The sequence below is a fragment of the Egretta garzetta genome, unplaced genomic scaffold, assembly GCF_000687185.1.
Source record: "Egretta garzetta isolate BGI_Z169 unplaced genomic scaffold, ASM68718v1 scaffold40, whole genome shotgun sequence".
Classification (NCBI taxonomy): Eukaryota; Metazoa; Chordata; class Aves; order Pelecaniformes; family Ardeidae; genus Egretta; species Egretta garzetta.
The window spans coordinates 939,511-957,436 of NW_009258484.1; the positions used below are offsets into that span (position 1 = coordinate 939,511).

A 17,926-nucleotide genomic window follows, 5' to 3' on the forward strand; every position below is an offset into this window, starting at 1 on the left:
CAAAAGGCCAATGGGTTGCATGGGTTCTTCAACTGAAGGTTGCTCCAGAGGCAAATTGCTGATCTAAGCGAAGTTAATGAAAAAAAATACCAAATTTGCTGAATCAAGGTTTCCAAGGAAACCTCAGAATTCAAGCAAGAACTGCAGGATAGACGGAGCCTCTTTCCATCTTAAAACTTTTTTGCCCATTTGCTCTTTCCATTCAGCACACACAACAAAAAGTAAACACATAAAGTAGTTATAAAATAAACAAGCAGAATATGTATAACACGACAGACTTTGTAAATGATCTGAAACATCTGCAGGTTTTAACCAGGAAGACAGTATTTGAAAAACCTTTAATTTCCTTCCCTTCTTATTTGCTAAATTTCTTCACCATCAGTAGAATTAGCCACAAGTGACAATAGGTAGATGCTTTCGTTACTTCAATTTGATATATAAAGGCACTTATCCAAACCCCTAAATATTTGAATGCAAGGATTCTTGCATCATATAACTAAACTAGTCTTTTTTAGGAATAATAAAACAAATTGCTTTATCATACAATAAATTCTTAGTTTAAACACTTAACACAGCTTTGAGAAAACAACTTTTAGAGAGTTCTCTCCACTAGAGGTCTCTAGAGAAATGCAAGAAACAATTCAGAATAGCAGATGCCTTACACTTTTCTTCTTGACACTATTTACATTTTGTGGAAGATGAAAATCAGCATCTGTTCTATACTTGTTCCATTTATTTCTTCAGATATGCTTCTTCTGTTGTTGACAATAAAAAGTCCTATTACTACAATAAAAATTCACATCCATGAGGTATTTTAATACATTTCATAATTAGATTTTGAACATTTGTAATTAGAATTTCAACATCACATCCCTTAGGAAGAATAATATTAGACAAGGTATTTAGCCAAATGAAGAAAAAACCTAAGGTGGCTACTTGGTGGTGTAACCACCTTGATAAACAAAGAACAAATTAAAATGAATAAAGTAGCAATGAGCACAACTGACTAAATTGTTGGTTAACCAGAACAGTATTTTAGTTGGCAAGTTAGAAAATGATTACTCAGGTGAGTTTTTCATCATGCCAGTCTATCACAGGTAAAACAGAGCCTGGCTTTGTCATTTGTTTTTATATCTGGACTAACATAAACATAAATGAAGAATAGGATTCATGTAGTTGGACTGTTTTTTCGTCGTGATTTTTTTTCTGTTTGGTTTTTGGTTTTGGTTTTTTTTTCTGGAAGTTTTTAAATTATAAGTTTGTGAGATTTCCATTGCGTTGATGATTTTTTAAAAGGTCGTTTCCAGTTAAAGATGCGCTTTATACATTTTAGGATCTGTGCATTTTTAAACCTCTCACCAGAACAACTCATTCAGTGATTTAGAGATTTTTCAGAAAGTCAAACATGGTCATTATTTTTTTCCTCATGCTATTTTATTTCAGTGAACTTTATGTCTGCATTGATTACTTTTTACTAACATTTGCCCCATTAAATATAATGATGTCACCAGGGTTGTTATGAGGTTTAATGTTGATGATCCTTTCATTTGGTTAATTAATATGATTTTATATTTGCATATTTCTTCATCACCAATTTCCATGCTGCCCTAATACCTCTCCCACCATGTTTGATATTGTTTGACATATAACAGTCCTTCAGATCTTTTCTTCTACAGCCTTGAAGTGGAAAGGGGACTTTTATAACATTAATGTATGGAAGTGGGAAGATGAATAGTCTTAAGATGACAATTTGTTCTCATTATGAACAATTATGATTGTTCCTATCATAATCAAAGACAAGTGGAAAGAGAAAAGAGTAAGGTATTAATAATAAGAACTACTAGTTTAATAATTACAGCCTACTGTAATCTACACAGAGAACAAATGGGGTTCTCTGGAATTTGAGATTGGGTCACTAATCAGAAAGCTGGAAAAGTCTGGAAATAAAAACACTTGCCCTGCTCAGGTTGCTCCTTCTTTAACTGTGGTGGATAGCTCTGTAGATACAGGAGCTCAGCACATGCAGCAGCATTAATTTCTACTCATTTTGTGATGCTACATGTTAAGTGTGGAAGAGAAGAACATGAGCTATGCTGAGAGTTGAGCTATGCTCAGGAAGGACGCACTCCTGAGAGGACAGGTTATGGGGACAGTTCTGGGACTTTCAGAAGTTTGTCAAGTTACTTTAATGGAGTACCTTCTAATTTTTTCATTTGTAGGTTGAGAACTGCAAATAGTAATCAGCTGAGGCCAATTAGCAGCTTGAAATATCATAGCTAGACATTTAAGAGGTGATATTTCTCACTGTCTTTGGAGCATTGCAAAGACCAGAAGGAGATAAAAAGCTCTGAGAGGAATAGAAAGAGTACAGCACTGACATTCTCCTAAAACTTGTAATATTATATGACAGAGTTGACCCATCACCTCCGTCACCGGATCTGACAATGATGGTTTCAGGCAGGGAGTTTTACTGAGTTCACACACAGTGAGTCTAGAGATGCCGATACTTCCATGAGCTATCTTGACTAACTTGCAGGTAGGATGAGTACAGGTAGAAAAGAAGTCCACTTACCATTTAAGTAAATGTCCCTGCTCTTAACCTCAGAAACCATGAAATGCTATGGTTATGTAAAACCTGACCTTAATCATAAAATGTCTATATACCCATGCCTAGTTATAACCTTTACCTATGATGATATATAGGATATAGTCAGCCTTGGCCCACTGCTCTTTGCCCCATTTGTGTCTGTTCTATAATGAGAGGTTGGTCCCAGGTGTGTCAGTCCAATACTGCATCCATTTCCAGTTATTTACCTCATTCCCCACTCTGGTTTGGAGGAAGAAACTACAGCAAAGTACTGCCATTAGAACTCACCTTACTTTCATGAAGATCTGAAATGAGGCATAGACTATACCTCAAAATTGTATTCATATGCCAACGCTTCTGTATCGCAGAATTTTGTCCTTGACATGCAAATTGCAAAACCCTGGATGGCAGTCCAAACACCAACTGTCCCCAGACCTTAAGACTGTCACTTCACTGGAGGCTTGAGCCTGTCACTTCACCCTTCTGCCTCAGTTCCCTTATTTACAGCTTGGAATTACATTTTCCATTTACTTCACAAGGGGCTCCCAAGGACTGACTAGGAATTATAGAAAGGTACATACTCAAATTTTCAGATACTCAGTGATTTTTTTTACAATTACATAAAGCTCTGAATAAAAGCATTATGTAATAGCAGCTGTTATTATCAGAATGAAAACGAATATTTAAGCTAATACTGCATACGGTTGTGTAACTAATTCATAATCAGAATGTGTGCTAATATAGCTTTTTTTCCTCGAAACAAAAACTCTATTCCAGGTTATTGACAACAGCATTGTTTGGAACTTTCATCAACTTCACTAGCTGAACTAGCTGATAACTGTGAGGACATGGGAAACAGAGGAAAGCAGTGCAGTTCTTATGGGAACATACAACATATTCCTCTGGGTTTGAACAAAACCACACGCAATGAGCATGACTTCTGGACGCTTCAGTGCTATAAATACCAAATCACGTCAAAATCTAAACTTCTCAAACTTTCTCTGCTGTTGTGTCAGCAGAATAAAATGTTAAACCTTCTGTAATAAGGAAGAAATTAGTCAAACGGGGATTAAAAAAATGGTTTATATGGTTAATGTATGGTACTAATTTAGGTTACTGAAGCTGGCAGTGAAAGCTGCTGTTCTAAAGAGGGTGGTACGAAGTTTCAGGTTGATTCTCTGGTTCCCTCCCACCACCTTCCAACATGTATATAAATTGTCAGCTCTCCAGACCCTTTGCCAGTTTTCTCTTCTAGGCTTGCCAGAAGCAACAGAGGACTAAAGATGAAGATCTTTTTCTTGTTCACCTTTTCCACTTTTTTGTTGTCTGCTTTTAAACAAGCAGCTGCTTCTGCTCACTATGACAAGATTTTAACTCATAGTCGAATAAGGGCACGCGACCAAGGGTAAGTAACTGGGGTTTATTTCTATTTTAAAAGGGAGCTTGTTAATCTTTATTCTCCCGTTTCTTCTCACACTGTATTAAATGTGATTTTTCACTATGAATTCTTAAACTTCAAAAAATGTGGAAAAATCTAAAATCGCCTCTTCTCAATGAGCAAAATACGTGCATTTGAGAATCACTGAAGTTAATTACAGTTCACAATTAATGTAATGGGACGTCAGATATATTTAATATGTTTTTAAATATTTGAATAGAGTTGGCATTTATCACCCAGTAGTTGTTCTCTTTATTTCATCTTGATGAAAATCATGAACTCTATTTAAATGCTTTCTACCATGGGAATATATACTGGGAGCCCTTTGTAAAACTTTTGTTCCCACTAGAGCAACGCGGCAAGCTGCTCGGCAGGGTACCCAAAAGACAATGCTTACAAGCCAGGCTGCTCAGACACATGGAAATAATTTGAACAGCTGGTGTCAGGGAGACACATGTGTCTAAACATATTTTCCTTCGGTCTTCTTAAGTAAAGAACGTTTGGTGAATAAGAATTGTTTACCACCCTGTCTTCGTTTCTTGAATTCCCTCTGCCTGCTGCACACACATACACACACACACACACACACACTGAGCTTTTCCAACAAAAAAGTTCACTGGCTTCCCACTGATGAAAAATATATGTTCTAACTTTTCAATTGATGAATTGTTTCAATTATAGAAGCATAAAAATTAGTGACAATATGCATTTGCTCTGTGGAATTTGCACTTAAGAAATTCCTCTTCAGTACACTACCATGCTAAGGAAAAAGTATTCCTTGTTTAAAATCTGTGACTCCTTTTATTTACGTGCCAATTTACCCTTTGGTCCCCAGTAATTCCCAGAATGTTTACTTAGGTGCCTGTGGTACTCCAAACGGCTGGTAATCAAAATAGCTGATTGATTTACAGAAGAGAGGGTTTCCTTCTACATAAAGAACAAGGCACTTTTCTTCCCCATCTCCCTATGACCTTCAGCTGCACAGATGTGCACAAGACAAAACTTTAATGAAAAGAGACTGATGGTATTCACAGCTCGGTCCCTGGTGGCTGGTAATTAATTCACTTTGCAGGGGGAAGGGAGAAATGTAAGGCATATTGAGACTTGACTAGGCACAGCTGGTGATCACTGCCCATTGGAGACAGAGGGTCAAAGCAGAACTGAAGGAAATCTTCTGTCCCTGCCCGGAGGGTGGGCTCACCAAGGAACCCATCTGGGCAGTCCCAGGAGCTTGCACTGTGGTTGCTTGAAAACACACCTGCCCTGGGAATTGAAGCCAGATGTTAATTTCTTACTTTTGCTGAACAGAAATGGTATTTGCTGCTATTTGACATAAAACTTTTCCAAAGATGTACAGAAACTTCCTTTAAAAATGTTTTTCACTCCCACACATAGCCCAAATGTCTGTGCCCTTCAGCAAGTTATGGGAACAAAAAAGAAATACTTCAGCACCTGCAGAAACTGGTACCAGGGAGCCATCTGTGGAAAGAAAGCGTAAGTATGCTCTGTTGCAAAGCTATTCCCCATTCATTGAGATAACATAATGTATGATTTAAAAAACTCTCCTTTTCTTAGAGGCAAACTGTTTGTTTCTAATGCAGACACAGGAAGAATTCAGTTCATAATTTTACAGGGTTACAGCTTCTCTTTAGCTGCTTCTAAAACCAGCTGGATAACGGATCCAGTAATTGTTGCCAAAAATAATCACAAAAGGAGTGGAAAGTCTAAAAATGACAGCAGAGTATATGTCTTTTTTTAAGAGGCTTCGAAGTATTAGTTTCAGCAATACTTCTCTGAGTTAAATATTCATAACTCTGTTTTAAACACAAAGAGAGAGGGTTTAAGTGACCTACCCAAAACCAGAGAGGGACCTAACAGCCCAGTTGTGAAAAGAACTCAGCCCTACAACTCAGACCACAACTCTCCACAAAGGGCAAAAGAAAAAGTCAAAATACAGTTGTGGATACAGATTAAATCTGGTTGAGTTTGGCGTTCTTTTAGAATCTGTCTATATATTTCACTCGTCACTTCTCAGAACACAAGTTGTTGCCTTCTCTGTGACAAAATGTCAAGGTTATTACCAGTTTGTCAGCAACAGAGCAGCTTCAGAGTGTGAACACGTACAAAACCCCGCATCCTGAACTTGGTCTGCCCCACTTGTCTCACTTAAAATTAAGTAATTTAACAGAGACTGATGTTGTTTACCCAATATAATAAACTAATGTTTTTCTCATATACCACATTTTCTCTTGCTGTTATGCAATTACTTGGATAAATTTCTCAGCAGTTGTCACAGGAAATCATTATTTTTATCTTCCCATTATTCTCTTATGGGATCCAAATACGTCTGGGGTGACATTTTCGGAAAGGCTTGAGTGAACAGGGAGTTCCAGGCTTCAATGTCAACTCTGTCTTAGGGTACGAGAAGTCTTTTAGTCAAAGCCTATAAAACTCTTCCAAGTTCCCAGTATTTAAGTACACAGTTTGAATATTCACTGAGAGATTGTATGCCCTAAGACATAAAGATAAGTTATACCGATACATCGTGCAAATTATATGTATGAGGAACTTAACTCCATACATATATGACAACTTCATAATAAAAAACAAATCCATTTCCTTTTTTTTTTTTTTTCATTTTTCTTGAAAGACAGCTTTACATTTTGTTTCATTTTTTGTCTGGTTCAGCTGTCCTGGATGATATCTATATTCATAATTCTTCTTGAGAATGATCCCTATACTTACTAATGTAAAACTGATTAAGACTCCCAAATGATTTTTTATGTAAGAAAAATGCCTCAATTAAAGACTTTTGCACTGTTAAAATCAGACAATAGTCAGACCTGAAATGGTCTTGGACTGTGGTTTCTACTTCTCCTGTTGAGTGTTCAGAGACTGAATTTTTTAAGATTCCTGAAAGATGCTATATGTCATAACACAGTATTGGCAAGGATCCTTAGGAAAAATACTGAGGGAAGATGTAGTAGGAGGAAGTTTTCCTCCACTTTCTTTCTGAGAAAAAGTTTTCAGTGCTCTGACAGCGTACCATAAATTAATGGAGCTGAGTTATAAGTCCGATACAGTGAGACACTGATTCCAACACACAGTCTTGCCTTTCAAGCACTGCAATGGCTTTGAAATCTCAACTCTGAAGTCCGTCTAGACTTGAAGAATGATACCATGGCCCCACCAAAGCCAAGGAAAAGACTTGATTTTCATGGGCCAAGCTGTCACCCTAACCTTTCTGCTATTGTAAACTTTATTGGTTACTAATTATTTACTTAAGGAGATGGAAGAAAGTAGCAGCAGTAAGTTAGAGTCGATGTAGCACCAATCATGGGCATTCTCTCCACCAATCATAATGAACATCCTACCCAAGCAAGAAATCTGATTATTCTAAATCCCCACAAGTTTGTTTGGAATGTAATTGGCTGTCTGGAATCCTATCCAGTCAATCCCATTTTGGTTTTGGCTTTGTTTTTGTAAGAAAATCCATACATGTTAGAACTCATTTTTTCATACAAATTGCAGATTTGTATGCATTTAATGATGGTAATGATGATCAATTTCCAGTCGAACTAGACTGTGTGTGGTCATTTGTCCCACCTCTACGTTCAATTTTTTCATGACACATAGGTTTATAATTTTTATCAGAATCTTTCCTTCTCCTCCAGGTGGCATTATAATACTGACTTCCCTTTTCCTTCAGTGGACACGCTGCAAGTCATCCAAAATACTTGACCTTTTGAGTAAAGTCTGCCATACCACTGGCTTCTTTGGCACTTCATTTTATTCCACTGCAGACACGTTGGGAAGAAGGGTATTTCCTGAAAATTACTTAGACTGAAACTTCAGTATTCTCAAAGTCAGTTTTGGAAAACAACCTACTCCTGTGGTTTTATTCCTAGATAGATGTCATGTCTTCCCCTGAGAGAAAGTGCTCTCAGCACAAATCTGACAGGGAATTCATTACTTTGCTGAGCTCCAGAAGTAAAATGAGTTATGCAGTGACAGATACCTTCATGTGTCAGGAAAAACAGTTTGAAGCAATAGGCAGTTTGGACTCACTGAGCTAAAGTCAAGTGGTGATTTTGTTCTCTTCATCGACTAGAATTTAGAGGAATGTAAGCTGTAAAACATTTTACAGAACCTGTGTAAGGCCCTAAGCAAGAAGCCTGCTACAGACAACCAGAGGAAGACACTGAGCAGTGGGGCTGGATGGATTTGGGCATGAGAGTCTACACAAAACTATCCTCTATCTTCTCCCTCCTCTTTTAACACTCCTACCATTGTACAAACACTCACAGAGCAAAGCTAGAGGGGGAAAACAATCTGTTTCAGAGTAAGTTAAGTCATAGAACTCCTGAGGGTCTTTTTGTGGCTGTAATAGAACATCTCTTATAATTTAGTCTTAGATGTTAATGAGAGTTTTATACTCTGTGTAGTCAAATCAGAAATGCAGGCATGACACTGTAATAATAATGCTAAGCCAAATGACAATGGCTCTTCTCATGTTAATATGTCCATGTTAACCAGTCCTCCCTAACTTATATATATATGTATATATGATATAGAAAATGATAGTTTAAGGATGCTTTTTTTATTTGCACTTCCTATCCACTGCTGTAAGTTTCCAACTGGGATGCAACTTAAAAATTTGCTAAAATCAAAGTCTATTGGACCAGAAGTCTTTCCACTGTTTCTCTGCAGTATTTTATCTCCATGCCAGCAAGGAGTAGAAACAGATGAGTTGCACAGCTGATCTGAATAAACTGAAAACTGGCTCTATTAGCCAAGAATAACAAGGACATAAGGTAGTGTTGCTCTGTCCCTTTTTCCTTTGGAATACAGTCCTTTGGATGAGGTCAGAACAACGTTGTGCTAAAAAAACCCCAACAACCAACTAAACAAAAAATACTGTCCCAAAACTAGGGGCAATGGATGCAAACTGAAACACGAGAGGTTTCAGGTGAATACCCAACAACCAACTAAACAAAAAATCCTGTCCCAAAACAAAAAAAACAAAACAAAAACACAAAACCAAAACAACAAAAACTCGAAAACCTCCAAAAACTCAAGAACGCATTTTATCTGGTTCTAACCATACCTTGGGATCCTCCATACAGACCCCTTTTCTCCCATTCCTTCTTTCTTACCACATTTTGAGCACAGCTGATACATGGACCTTCTAATTGTAACCAACTGTAAGGGAACATGAATACTGTAAGTAGGACCTTACTGTAACCCCTGATGACTGAAAAAAAAGCCTGGGCTGTACATAAAAAATTACATGGTAAAAAAGGCTCTTATCTTGTAATGCTTGGCTGAATAAGCATTTTCTTTCTTAACTATGTTCTTCAGCCAATTTGCTGCCTTTCATTAATTGTGTCATTGTTGGATATGGTAAGAAGACTAAACTTGCCATGTCTTATTCTATGCTTATAACTCAGCTTCCTCTTTCCTTTTTCCAAAAGCTAATTAAGACTGCAATCTCATATCTGCTCATGGGGTGGGGGGGAGATATTTTCTATTCCATGGAAGGAAAAAATATTTTCTCATGACAAAGCAGTTCACACAGTTAGGAGAACATTCTGGCTCCTATTCTGCTACACATTTTTCTTTAATCAGATTTTTTTTTTTAATTAGCTTCTGGCAGGGATGCAACAAGGAGGAAGAGTATGAGGTTAATTTCCTCATTAGTTAGAAAATCTGTAGCCTAAACTGTGCGCTATTCTTGCATTCCCAAGAAATAACCATTCAGTGAATTGTTTTAAAGAAAAAGATATGTTAAAACAAACTATACAAATACTTTCAAAATACGGCTTCTCAGCTGAGAAGATGCACAGGCAGAAGGGTGAATATATCATATGTGTATATGCATATGAGGGAATGGAGATAAAATATTTTCATAGCACAGAGAAATGAAAGACTATGTGATTTTTAAAAAAAATTTTTTTGCTCTTCACCAGCTCTATCATTTTGCTGTCAATTATAGAGTTATAATCCTCACTTTTAAAATCATGCTTTGTAATGATAATGTTCTTCCAGTCTACTTTTGTTTTTTAATCTCTTCAAGTGGTTTGGATGTTGAAGGTCTTAAGTCCAACTTTTCATTTGAATAAGCTGTTCATTTTAACGTGTGCGTGGTTAATGTTTAGTCAGCTTTACTTTATGAAAAATGAGAGAAGTGTACTCAGCTGCCACCAAAGAGTCTACAAATTAAAAGCTGGAATGTAAGTGGTAAAGACTCAGCAAAAACCTTCAAGGAATTTGTGTTCAGAACTCCAGCACTGCCAAAATCAGCCACACCTATAAAAATAAATCTATTATGTAAAACCATGATGGCAATATTTCCTTGTCATTCACAGTGCACCATAATTTGAAAAGTAATATCTGAAGTCTAATGTCTTAAAGTTTAGGGTTTAGACGTTGGTAAGGTTGTATAATTTGTTGGCATCCCCTCTCCCAAGGAGCCAAAATCAACTCTGTGATTACCTTAGTGAATTTGCACTTTTGTGTAAGAGGGAATTTGTCAAGCAGATCTATGGTAGAGCTTTTGTTTCTGTCATATAAATTAAGAAGATATTATATCTTATAAGACTATCAGTGCTAAACTGAGTGTTTTAGTATAGAATTATCAGTTAGCCCTGGTTTGCTCTTACGTATAGCTTACACATATTCAAAAATTAAAATATTTTGTTGACATCATTATAAAACAGTTCCTGGTCCCTGGTATTGCTAAAATCTAGGTATGCTATGATGACATACTCTTTTAACTTTGTTTTTGATTTGTTGTAATCTGGTTTTCATCATCACTACATTTACTACTGAACTTTCCTTTGTGCCCATCCATTCATCCAGTCTTTAGTGCCTTCCTTCTCTACTATCTGCTTTATGTCTGTTCTAAATTAGTTCTCTCCCTCATTCCTGAGCTTCTTGAGTCTTCCTTGAAAAACTGAGACTCTGACATCCCAATTTCTATCACCATACAATTCTCAAGACCTTCTCCTAAATACATGCTTAGTTCCTATATCCAATATGTAGGTGACCTCATGTAGTTCTGTCATTTTAGTTTCTGTTCAGTTCATTTTTAATTTTTTTTTCCTTTGCAACCCTGCTGCCACCAGTTTCTCTCAATGTCCTCACTTCCTTTATTTTTCCCCTTTCTTCAATCCCATCTAACATTTTCAAAATAGATCAGTTAAATTAATTTTCTTCAGCTGCTGTTCTAGTCACAACATCTTTTAATAACTCTACGAGATCCACATCCCCTCACATGTTCCTTCCTAGCACTTGAACTTAATGATGGCAGTCATTCTGTAAATTCAAAAGCCTTGCATTTAGTAGAATACAATCAAATTGTAGCCTATACAGAAAAGGTTGAATGATAAAAAAGGGATGGAGATCTGGAGAGTGTGTACTTAGCAATAACAAATTAATAATAATAATAAAAAAAATAGACTCAGCTAAGATTAGTATACACTTGCCCTGTATATTATTTAATTGTGCTTTTGTCTATATCCCACAGAACTGTCTTATATGAGTGCTGTCCTGGCTATATGAAGATGGATGGTATGAGAGGATGTCCTGCAGGTACAAGCTTATTTTATTCATATGGATGAGTCAGTATACGAGAAGTATTACAACACAGGAGACTTTCAAAGGTGGTCATCTTGAGAAATTATTGCTTCTTTTTAAGAATTACTGCCTGAGAATACACAGCTTCATTTGCATACAGCTAGTGTAATTAAAGATCAGCCAGCACTGAATTTGATCATGCAGTTTAAATTGAATTTCCCAGCTCCTTCCAGTTGCTGGGTTGGACAGTAATGATAATGTCTGCAGTTCCCAAAGCTGCCAAAGAACATTTTTTATTCCTATTCCCATCACACCCCAGAATAACCTAAATCATACCAGTGAGGTCAGGAACCCAGGACATGAGGTGTGGCGTATCTAAATTCTGTTTATTCCTTTTCCTGAGAAGATTTGAATATTATTTACCACAAGAGTGTTATAGGCTTTAAACAAACTAAGAAGGAGTGAAAATGAAGACAGGAATTCTTGATTTCTCCTATTTGTGCTATTGTGTTTTTCATAAATAAAATTCATTGCAGCACGGCAGAGTAATCTGAGAAAGGGATCTAAAGTTATGAAATATATTCTATATCTGAACTAATCCTTTTATATTCAATAGGAGTTAGGCATATTTAAGGCAGAGTTCAGTTTGTTTAGATGAATTAATCACACTGTAGATGTTTACATTAGGATGAAGTCATTCACACTCTAGAATGACCCGCTCCTCTCCATGACCATAAAAAGAGCCAAGAACAACTAGCTAACATGCAGATGCCTCACTTATACATGCATAGGATTAGGAGAGGTTAATGCCATTCTTACTATTTTGATAAATCCATGTATGCACAAACCATATACTGGAAGAAGAGCAAGAGGTCTCTCAGAAAGAATTGTGGTCCACCATGACCAAATGAGACCCACTCCATTGAATTTTTTGTGATTATAGATGGAATTCACTCCTGTCCTCAATGTATAGCCTCCCATTTCAGGTCGCATTGGCACAAAACAAGACAACTCTTCTAAAGAAAACATTACAATATTTGGGGGTTTTTTGATCCATTTTTTCATTAAGCAAACAAAAAAAAAAAAGCAGTTGTGTTTGGATGTTTTTTGAGAATGTTGACAATGGAATTTTAATTCAAGCACATTGTTTTAATATTGATTTAAATGGTTTCAGAAAGGCAATATTATTGTCCAACCAAAAGAAAGAAAGTAGACTTGATTGTGAGAAACTGGATGACTGAAGAGTTTACAGTATTCCTATTTCATGTTTACTTTAGTTGCTCCTATTGATCATGTATATGGTACACTTGGTATTGTGGGAGCTACCTCCACACAGCACTATGCTGACATGTCAAAGCTGAGAGAAGAGATTGAGGGACGAGGATCATTCACTTTCTTTGCACCAAGCAATGAAGCCTGGGAGCAATTAAGTTCAGTAAGTGTGTATATGTGTGTGTATGCATGTGTTAAAGTATGTTTCTCTTTCAGCTAATGTTGTTTTAGCTGCAACAGCTAGTCTATGATAAGATAGACTAGAAACAATATTGATATTTTAGATATAAAAGGATGTTACACAAGATAGAATAAAATAATTTGCATGTTTAACATGCATTACTGAAGCTAGAAAGTCTGAATTTATTTTCAGGACTACTAAGAAACTGTAAGTGTTTTTTATTTTAGCACTTGTGTGACAAATATTAATATTGTTAGTGTTATTGGCATAGTTCATGGTAAACTGACAGGAATTCCAGCAAGTGCGTGATATAGTATATAACTATAGTGTATAACTGTACTTTGTCAATGATTCAGGTGTCCTTCTTTTAGTAATGTTTTTAGCTAAATAAATGTTGAATCAAAGCTCCTCCAATGACTTCTCTGTGATGAGACCTCTTGTCTTCCATTCATGAGCAAATCAGACTAAAGCATCTTTTAAATAGAGCCAGACTGATAGGTACTGAAGTCATGCCTCCTAACAGGAAATATCCATTGTTGAATATATGGAAAGCATATGTTAAGGTAAAGCAATATGTACATATTTCCAACTGGAAGAATGTTTTAAAGCTTCTAATTAATTAAATTCCTTTCTTTTTCAGGAAATTCACAGGAATTTGGTTGACAATGTAAATATTGAACTGTATAATGCTCTCCACCACCACATGGTAAACAAGCGCATTTTGACAAAAGATCTTAAGAATGGCATGACTCTGGTGTCTATGTATAATGACCAGAAATTGCTTATTAACCATTATCCTAATGGGGTAAGTCTATTCTCTTTTTTTTCCCCTAATATAATTAGTCAGTTATAGCCATTACTTTTCTCCTTTATTTCCTTCTATAGCTAAGAATATAGGCTATAGAATGTTTAACATAGCTGTTGCCACTGACAAAAATAAATACATTTCTCTTGAAGAAATTTTGTCTGTTGTGTAGACTAATCACTAAGAAAAAGTTAATGAACGTGTGCTGTCTGCTGTTCAGAAATCAAAGTTCAAGCAAGGATGAACTTTCTTCCTAAAAGACAAAGCCTTTTGTGGCCAAAAGACAGGATCATAATAAATCTGAGAGCAAAATCTACCATTAATCTTCATGTGTTTACAAAAGAATATTAAGTCAGATCTTTTATTTGAATTGGAGTGCATAGTAGAAGCATTTAAGATTGTAGGAGACACACATCCGTTATTTGGCTAGAAAAAAAATCATTTTTATAAATGCTAGAAATCTCCCAGTCAAGTAATTCATATTAGTTGCCTTAAATGCACTGAATTGTGTATGTTGCACTACAGTTTATATTAGTGAAAAATAATACAATCACTATATTAACCATATAAATAAATCTGAATTATTGCAATAAGAAATAAAACATGAATATGAAATCAATGTAGCCTGAATAAATCTGCTGCTAGCTTTCCAGAAGCTTAGTCAGCCTTTTAAATCTTAAAAGATTTTATTTAAAAATTAAAATAAAAACTGAAAGAAGAGTGAATAATGTACATCTACATGCATTGCCTATCAAATTCCAAGTATATGATCAAATTAATGCTTAATGGTTTAGTGGTGGGATGGCAGTGTTAAGTTAATGGTTGGACTTGATATCTTAAAGGTCTTTTCCAACCTATACAGTTCTATGATTCTAATCTTCTACTGCTTGATTCTTCAAATATAGGTTGTTACTGTTAACTGTGCCAGGGTCATTCACGGCAACCAGATTGCTACCAATGGTGTTGTTCATGTCATTGATCGTGTCCTGACTGCTGTTGGAAATACCATTCAAGATTTCATTGAAGTCGAGGATGATCTTTCATCTCTTAGAGTAAGTGGACAAAAATAAAAACACTTCTCTGGTCTTTTATTTTTTTCTTCTTTCTTTTCTGTTTGTGTATGATACCTGGAAGTAAGTTCGGTAAGAGGCAGAAATAAATTAAATTAAGAACTCCAGATGATACTGAAAATCTAGGTATATAAAAAGGAAAAGTATATTTTACATACGGAGTCTGCTTTTGCTCTTTTGTGGATCAAATAAGACCACATAAATAGGACAGAATGTGTCCCTGTACATAAAAAAGTGTGTCCTCTTTTCAATCACTGAGGTAATGAAACATGTGAGCATAAGTTACAGTGGCTGGTGCTAGATAAATAAGAATAATTTCAAAACAGATGATAGAAAATGGTAAAAAAACCCAAATAAATTCCAGAACCTGACATAGCAAGTTTCAGAACACCAGTAGGTACATGTAGGTACGATTTTTCTTGCACAGAGGAAGCAGGGGATTATGTTCTGTCCAAGTTTACGATTCCTCCTTCTTCTAGAAGACGTGTCTCCTTAGTCTAATGGAATTTCATGCTGCACATGTTTAAAAAAATATGCCATGTTTTACAAATAGCTGTTGTGCTTTTCCCTCCTCCTTCTCCTCAATAAATAAATAAAAAATAATTTAAATTCAGAGGCATAAAGGTGGAAAAGACCCTCTGAACCCCTTAAATCTAGTCCATGACAGTTGGAGGCAACTACATCATTTAATCCCTTTCAAAACAAGAATATAAAAGCCAGCCCTTTAGTCTCCAGTTGAAAGAGAAGCCCTCTCATTTTTTCCTGTGAATTCTTTCTTGTATCTCTTCTATTTGGATTTAACTTTTGTGAACTCTAGGCAGACATTTTCACATAATCCTAGATAAGGTTTTTCCTATTCCTTTTATATTAACTTGCATGCCTCCCTAACTCTGCTTGAAAAGAACTTACTGGTTTCCAGGATACACACTAGCATCATGCTTGGTTTTATTTCAGTTGCATGTCAGTGCATTCTGCCTTTCTGACATTTCAAAGGGTGAAGTCCTTGTTTGTAACACACCTGTTAATTCCTGTGTGCGCACCTCTGCACTTCATACTGCTTTAGACTTGGGCTCCAAAAGCAAATGTGCTAATGAAACCCTTTAATAAAATCAGCCCTGAGACTCTAATATGACATTTCTTGGTTATAATATGGTTATTCCCATCTTCCAGTTCACCAGCTTCATCTGCACTTACTTTTCTGTCTTAGGTTGACCTAATAGCATTTCTTATTTAACTGAGAAAGTTCTTTACTCAAGTCCAGATGTGTTCACTTTTACATATGTTCTTTTTCTAGAAAATCCGAGCGTAATTTATATTGGCATAATCTGTAATATTACCCTTTTAATCCATCATATATTCTTGTATTGTTGATTACTTTTCCTGCATTGTACTTCTTCTTCCATCTTTGACTCTAGTAAAGACAGGTTGCAGCCACTGAAGTTATTGTTATAGTATTCTCTTTTAGGATTAATCCAGTCATGGAAACACACAAATTGTGGGGTTGTACAGAGGAGATTTATAAACAAGTTAAGAAGATTTATCTAAGGAATAAAAGGGAAATTATATTTTTTAAAAAAAAAATTGAATTGGGCTTTATTTAGTTCAGACTTCTTACCTCTTATTCATTACTAGAAAGCAGAGAATTTTTCATCAATTTTGTTTAACTTTACTTTTTTGATGTCCAGAACTAAGTAACAATTAGGGATTGAAAACCTGGAAATAATATTCCCTTGCCTCAGTGCCTGAGATAGATAGGACAGGATAAGTTAGAATAGAATAGAAGACAAATTTCATTTGGAAGGGATCTACAATGATCATCTAGTCCAACTTCCTGACCAATTATTACTAAGGACATTGTTCAAATTGAGCATTGTGCAGGGGCATCAACTTGGGGCATTGAGCACCTCTCTAGGAAGCCTGTTCCGGTGTTTGACCACCCTCTGTAAAGATATGTTTCCTAATGTCAAGTCTAAGCCTGCCCTGATGCAGCTTTGAACCATTCCGATGCATCCTACCACTGGATAACAGTGAGAAGAGCTCAGAACCTCCCTCTCCACTTCACCTCCTCAGCAAGCTATCAAGAGCGATGAGGTCACTCCTCAGACTCCTGTTGTGATTCAAAACCTCTTCCTTGTATTTAATCAAATTAGTCATACACGTGTAATATATTTTTTTATTATTTCAGGGGAAAATTATTAGTTTTGCTTGACCATAGCTTTGATCTAATTTGTCAAAAACTATATGTTTACATTTTTCATTTAATTATTCAGGCCATAATAATAAAAAAATCTGCCCTCTTGTCAACTCTGTCAGAATTTATTGATTACTGTGTAATAAATGAAGGAATGAACTTGGTATATCAAGATACATTTCTCCCACAAAATAAATTTTCTATTCCTTTTTGTCAATTCATTTTTTTGTCTTTCTATAACACTGATCTCAGTCCAGCACTAAAGTACCTGGGGGCACTAGGTGAAACTAGACAGATAATGTATTTTGGTAATATTTTAAACAAGTAACATTAAAAACCAAATTTATTTTCCAGGCTGCTGCCATCACATCAGATGTCTTGGATGTTCTTGGACGGCCTGGTCATTACACACTCTTTGCTCCTACTAATGAAGCTTTTGAGAAACTTCCAAGGGGACTCTTAGAAAGGATCATGGGTGACAAGGTGGCTTCTGAGGGTATGTAACCTTTTTTTTAAAAAAAAAATGAGAAAGACAGCTGAGTAGATCAGGAGGTACAAATTGCACTATCTTAGTAGCTCTGAAATAAAGCACCTGTACTTTCATACATACAGGAGGAGTTATCTTCTGTCTTTGATTTTTCCAGTTACCTTCAAATTCACTGAAAAAGTAGTTTCCAAACAGTTTAAAGGAAACTGAAAATACAGGACCATTGATGTTTCTAATAGTTCACCTGCATAGTTCTGGCAGAGAATCCTGTCTCTTAGAAATGCAGGGCCACCTGAATGTAGGATTCTCTCATAGCT

The 17,926-nt window shown here is 36.0% G+C and overlaps 1 protein-coding gene across 1 annotated transcript in view; it reads left to right on the forward strand.

The window, feature by feature from the left end:
* The first annotated feature begins 3,870 nt into the window (after positions 1 to 3,870).
* POSTN (periostin) overlaps positions 3,871 to 17,926 on the forward strand; it is a 35,216-nt gene continuing 21,160 nt past the window's right edge. The window contains exons 1-7 of the mRNA XM_035900417.1: positions 3,871 to 3,992; positions 5,421 to 5,519; positions 11,554 to 11,618; positions 12,881 to 13,038; positions 13,697 to 13,861; positions 14,767 to 14,913; positions 17,477 to 17,618. Coding sequence (XP_035756310.1) covers positions 3,871 to 3,992; positions 5,421 to 5,519; positions 11,554 to 11,618; positions 12,881 to 13,038; positions 13,697 to 13,861; positions 14,767 to 14,913; positions 17,477 to 17,618 — 898 coding nt within the window. The remainder of the gene's footprint in view (positions 3,993 to 5,420; positions 5,520 to 11,553; positions 11,619 to 12,880; positions 13,039 to 13,696; positions 13,862 to 14,766; positions 14,914 to 17,476; positions 17,619 to 17,926) is intronic.